We start from the raw sequence: 6,000 nt of genomic DNA, 5'->3' as shown, positions 1-6,000 counted from the left end.
AATATATATATATATATATATATATATATATATATATATATGTAATATACAGTATGTATATTAAATTAGATTTTTTTTAATAGACAGAATGTGTTTCTTGCTGCATAGACTCATCACAAATAATATAGGCATCACAAATTACGACATTTAAAAAGACATTTTTGAGCAATTTTGATGCTGTTGTTTTCTCGACTTATATATATTAATGTATTTACAGTCAGCTTGAAGCATTTATTGTGTGACACTGACTGACTGCCCTGTTCTGTCTCACAGGAGAGCTGGACCTGTTCAACAAAGATGGAGAACGACGGATTCACAGCCGCCAGCAGCTTCCTGTAGGAACCACATGGGGGCCTTTCGAGGGAAAAATAGAGCTAAACACAAATGCTCAGGTATGTTATCTCAAGTTAAATGTTGATGAGGGTTATGGATGAAGGATGCAATTTATCCTCTACTTAAAGAAAATTACACCAAATTAAATGAAATGGTTTGTTAAAACAGAAGGATCTGTCATTGGCTGAACGAATGGCATTGGTTTGGGAAGATTGTAGAAACTTCTTTGGAAACTAGCACAGAAATTACACTCTTCACCTTTAGCAGATTCTCAGTGTTTGTTAATCAGTACATGAACCTGTTTGTTGTAAAGGGTGAAGCTTCTTTTCCTTGAAGTCCATCATTTGCATATTAACATATGAAACATTTTACTGAACATAAACAGATGTTAATTGTGTTACATATAGATCATAACCCAGAGCTACTTACATTCCAGCATCAAACTGACCTCAAAATGACCTCTTTTGTACTTTTAACCATTTCATCTGCACATTTTATTACTAAACTCTTGACTGATATTACATCTACTAGATTTGATGTTGCTATCGCTGATTCTTCCAGTTAGGTTCAAGCTGTCGTTATGATCCTTCAGCCATTAAAGAAAGAGCAAAAAAGAGGAAAGTGTTGACCTAACTACACAGGCGGAAAGAGGAATCCTTTAGGATTTAACGTTCCATTTTGAATGTGGATTAATTAAGCAATAGTTATTAAAAATTGTAACGAATCCCATATTTATCCTGTTAAGAAATGTAAGGAAAAGTCTGCGAGGAGTTTAGACTCTAAGGCCCCATTCTGTGGTATTACTCTAACTTATAACTTTATTAATTTTTTTCTCATACTGTTGAGCTGTTTTTCTTTTTTGTCTGTACTGCCCCTTGAAAGTGCACACAAATTGGAATATATATTTTGTTTAATTTAATAAAATATTGCCTATACTTGAAGAGATAGTACAACTGAAGAGGAAAATTCAGTTGTAAAGATTTTTTACATTTCTCATTTTGTGTTTCGCTGTTAAAAGGTTTGGAATTGCATACAGTAAGTATGAGTAAATAATGATTAATTTTCAATTTGGGGTACATTATTGCATTAAAATCAAAGAGAACAAAACATTGTAAGCAATGATTTATAAAACCAAACACTGTGTGATATTTCACGGGTTTAATACATGTAATGTTAGAGAGGAGCATGAAAAACCTTAAAGTTGAATTAGGTGTGATTTCTTTGGAAAGAAAGCTCTATCTTCATGAATGTTGACCCTTTAGAGGTGGTTAAACACTGTTGAATTTCCAATTCACTCGTGTCACCCTCTTAAGTGTCTGATCTGAGAAGGGCAGAATTTGCTGATATAAGATGTATGATATGGACTGAATCTAAAGTGGTGTCTTTTTGACTGCTGGTTTATTGATTTGAATGGAATTGGCTAAATTGAAGAATGACGTCCACAAATGTCAAAGTTAGTAGACTGAATGTAGTCAGCATGCTGAGGCAGGTCGGCATTGGTTGAGATGATCGAATGGGTCAGTCACACTATATTTTAGTGCTGCTTGTTATCCACTATGATTGGAAAACTTTCTTAAGTTATTATCATTAATTATTCTTCATCTCAAATTAAATATGGTGTCTTTCCTAACCAAGGTCAGCTGGTCAAAAATATGCGTGGGTGGTATGCCGATATGTATTGTGACAACTAAATATATCCATGCAGTGCAGGACTGCTTAAAGGTATTGATGTGTTAGAGTGATTAAAAAAGCATGCATGAATGAGAAAATAAAGTGTGTTTCATGCTTGATGTTAAAAAGAGATAAAAACTTAATGCGCTGACTGAAAGTCCCCCAAACCCAGAATTTAGTTCTGTTTAGCTGAATATTGTGATTGAATGGTTAATTACAGAAATAAAGAAAAATGTCTTGATGAATATTCATGTAAACACAGTCAGTAATGTCTTAAAGGGATAGTCTATCCAAAAATGAATAAAGCTGGTAAACAAAGTTTCGGTTCCCATTGACTTGCATTGTATTTTTTGTAGATACAGTGGAAGTCAATGGGAAAGAAACGGTTTAGTTTCTAACATTCTTCAAAATATATTCTTTTGCATTTCACGGAAGAAATGAAGTCAAACAGGTTTGGACTAATATGAGGTTGAGTAAATGATGACAGAACTTTTATTTTTGGGTCGACTATCCCTTTAAGTGAACAGAAACTGATGGGAAAGAAACCAGATCTGTGTCAGTATATTGGATCCACGCATTAGGTCTTAAAGTGAAGGCAGCATAACCTATATATCGATATATATTCTTACCATGAAATCATATTGTCAAATAAGATTTTGGTCATATTGCTAACTCCCAGTTAATAAACTTTTGTGCAATAGAAAGGTTTCACATTAGATAGTAATGGAAACATTGATGCCAATATTTTTTAAGAGCGTGCATATGAATGAAAGGAAATAGAAATGAAAGATCTAGTGTGTCAGTCTCTTGTATATGTTGAAGTAGGACAGGCATTTGGGGGGCATCCAGCATTTAGAACTGATTGATGTCGCCCTCCTGGGGTGAGCAGGTGAGAGAGATCTTGGCATCTGCAGGGCAGAGATAGGGTCACATGATGAGGGCTTATCGGTGCAGAGGGCACATCGCACATCTGATGTACAGAAACCAGAAGGCTTCTGGGAGTTTACGATGCTACGCTCTGCCGTGTTTACACATGAAACTCCTCAGATGCCCCAGTCTGGATGCCATCCATCTTCGTTCCATTCAAACGATTCACCCAAATGATTCACGACTCAGTGAGTCGTCTCTCTCTATGATCGTAGTTATTGATTTAACACTCTGGAGTGGATCTTCAAAAGCTATTTGAACAGTGAATCGTACCTAGCGTGAAAGTGGACACTCTTTTTATATCATATTTCCTACACCAGGTCAGAAATAATTGAGGAATTGAAATGATTGAAGAGGTCAATAAAATTGCGAGAGAGGCTGCTTTAACTGAGTCATTCTTTAAAATGTGACCAAAATGACTTGCAAATTGATTGAAGATACGTTGTGGTGTCAGTGTGCGATGGATGTTTGAACTGCTGTGTCTACAGAGAGCTTCCTCTCAGCATCTGAGTGATAGTCGCCACAGAGCTCTCTCCTCTCCTGCCGATCAATCAGGCCATTAGAGCTCAATTACCCAGCAGCCCCTGCGCAGGTGAGCGACGAGCCCGTCCACCCCCACCAAATTAACACAAATTAATAATGACACTCAGACATAAATGTCTGCCATCTGGGGGCCGGGCGGCCAGTGTGGGTCGAAGCTATTGAGTAGCAGGTGTCTTCATCACAGTAATTACTGGGCCTGGACTCAACCCTGACTGCGGCCTGTGGCTCTGCGCCTTTCTCGCTGCCCAGTGTCCATTTTAAGTGTTAATAATTGATTTGGAAACAACCTAATAATGAACTGCAGATTTACAGGTCCCTTCCAAGATGGCAGTTAGTTAAGTATGGCTTTTAGTTCAATGTTCATCTAATGAATGAGCATTTCTCTAATTAAAAAGCTTTGTTAAAAAGCAGTGATATACAAGCAGGATCTTTGTCCTCTATTTTTTTTCTAGCTATTCTAAATTTACTGACAGCCTTGTCGATGGATGACTTTTATGATTTTGAGTGACTTCTGAGTAAATATCAGGATTGTGCAAAATTCATAATTTAAGAATTAGTTCCCTTTAAATAAATGAATGAATTTGAATTGAATTGGCCACATCCAACAAGAAGTTGTATTGGAATATTTAAAGTGGAATGAACATGAGAAATGAAGTGTTCTTTTATTTATTTGCAGCTTGTTTAATATGTAAACAAAAAATCCAGTTAAATTTATTTATTTTCGTGTCAGCTCATTTTAATTCTTCAATTTGCTGCTACCTCAATTGAAATGAAATTGGAAAGGCATTCTCAATTCATTTCTGAATGTTGCATAACCCTGGTAAATATTGCGTGAAGAGTTTGTAGATTTAGGCCGTTTTGTGTCTCGTTTGTCATCATCGTTACACTCTGTTTTGTAGATTGAAAAAAAAAAACATGAGTTGACCATTAGTTAATATGTTCAGGGACACCCACAGGAAAGAACATTCTCAAATAAAAGTATTTTTATCTCATTTGTTTCTCCCAGAAGTGAGACTAAATTGAGTGCAAATGCTCTGAGAAAAAGACCATAGACTTTCAGAATATATCTTACACTGCTCAGATTCCAAGTCTGTTTGTATTCTTCCCAAGGAATTGTAGGAGAAACATCTGAAATTAAGAGAACTCTGGAGTCTCTTGAGCTATGAAAGAGCATCCTCTGAGCAACCCAGATTCCTCTGTGGAGGTTTCATGAGCCAGCATGAGTGTTAAACCAGCAGTCAAACTCTTTTGGTGCATGTAGCTTGTGTTTGTATTTGTGGAGTGTCCACGGCGACAGAAATGACGTGCTATTGTCTTCATTTGCACCCGTCAGAGGGTGAACCAGTGTCAGCTGGGTTTCTGGATTGTTTTTATGCTGTAATTCCGGATGAACCAGTGTATCGAATGAGCGGGAGGAATAATTCCAGCCATCATTGGGCTTTATCTCCTCCTCTTTGCTGTCCTCTTCCTCCTCCTATAGGTTTATTGTTCATCCCAAACTTGAACAAGTGGCAGTGGATTTTTTTTCATGCCGAAATTATATTTTTCTTCTTGTCATTACTTCATTAATCAAGAGCCGGGCCTTTGGAAAAATGTTTTGTTTTGGTGGCTGCAATCTATTTTGTGGGAGTGGGTGCATGTGTTTGAAAGGGAGAGAGAGTGTGTGTGTGTGTGTGTGTGTGTGTGTGTGTGTTGTTAATCTGTGCCTGTGGCAGGTTTCCCCTCCGAAACGCAGCGCTAAGCAGCGGTATCGCATGCCTATTGTTGTAGCCTCTGTCATAGCAAGGAGCGCCTGATGCAGGCCTGCACTGCTCTGATAAGAAAAGAGGATTCAACATGGCTGGAAAGACGAATCAGTGGGACTTGAGAGTGGAGCGCGCACATACACACACAGACAAACATCATCCTCGTGTTGGCACATGCATAACCAATTATTTACACTTACATCTAATTATATATGCAAGTGCCGTTTATTTGCTCATAAGCAAAAGAACTCGCACAACTGTATATTTGGCACGTCGTGCTCATATAGATCTTATTTACATCTGAGGCTATATTTATCTGAGAGAATATCTCCCCGTTTGTAATGTCGTCCCGCTCGTGAGCTTTAACAGGATTTTAATTCCTTGTTGGACACAAAAATTATTTTGGCAACCCAAATGTGGCTTTATCTAATGAAATAATAGGCCTGAAGTTTAGGCGGGGAACCAATTTGCGATTGCATGCATCAATTACTTTGCTGGGCTTTAACAAGTCACTAGACCGCTGACGTCTTGGACTGCTGAAATGAAAATGGCTCTGCTTTTAGCGTCTTATTGAATGTGAGTGGGGAAAGTGACAGAGCATGTAAAATCAACACGCAAATACATTTTATGGAGAAAGTATGTGTTTGTGTGTGCAAAAAAGTCCATCTTCAAGTCTCTGTGATGCCCTTTTCGCTATATTTGGCACAGTGTAAATCGATGGGGTTTATCGTCCACCAGGCAAACAATTGCATGATTGCTTGGAAAAGTAATAACAGTATAG

At 37.6% G+C, this 6,000-nt stretch overlaps 1 protein-coding gene across 1 annotated transcript in view; it reads left to right on the top strand.

Moving 5' to 3' along the window:
- Nucleotides 1-6,000, top strand: part of LOC107592441 (zinc finger protein ZFPM2-like) — a 163,215-nt gene that overhangs the window by 84,241 nt on the left and 72,974 nt on the right. Inside the window, exon 4 of the mRNA XM_016281956.1 lies at nucleotides 274-392. Coding sequence (XP_016137442.1) covers nucleotides 274-392 — 119 coding nt within the window. The remainder of the gene's footprint in view (nucleotides 1-273; nucleotides 393-6,000) is intronic.

This window comes from Sinocyclocheilus grahami, unplaced genomic scaffold (assembly GCF_001515645.1).
Source record: "Sinocyclocheilus grahami isolate Dianchi unplaced genomic scaffold, SAMN03320097.WGS_v1.1 scaffold153.1, whole genome shotgun sequence".
Lineage (NCBI taxonomy): Eukaryota > Metazoa > Chordata > Actinopteri > Cypriniformes > Cyprinidae > Sinocyclocheilus > Sinocyclocheilus grahami.
The sequence above is the reverse complement of the archived record's forward strand: the minus strand, read 5'-3'. Positions and strand labels throughout refer to the sequence as shown.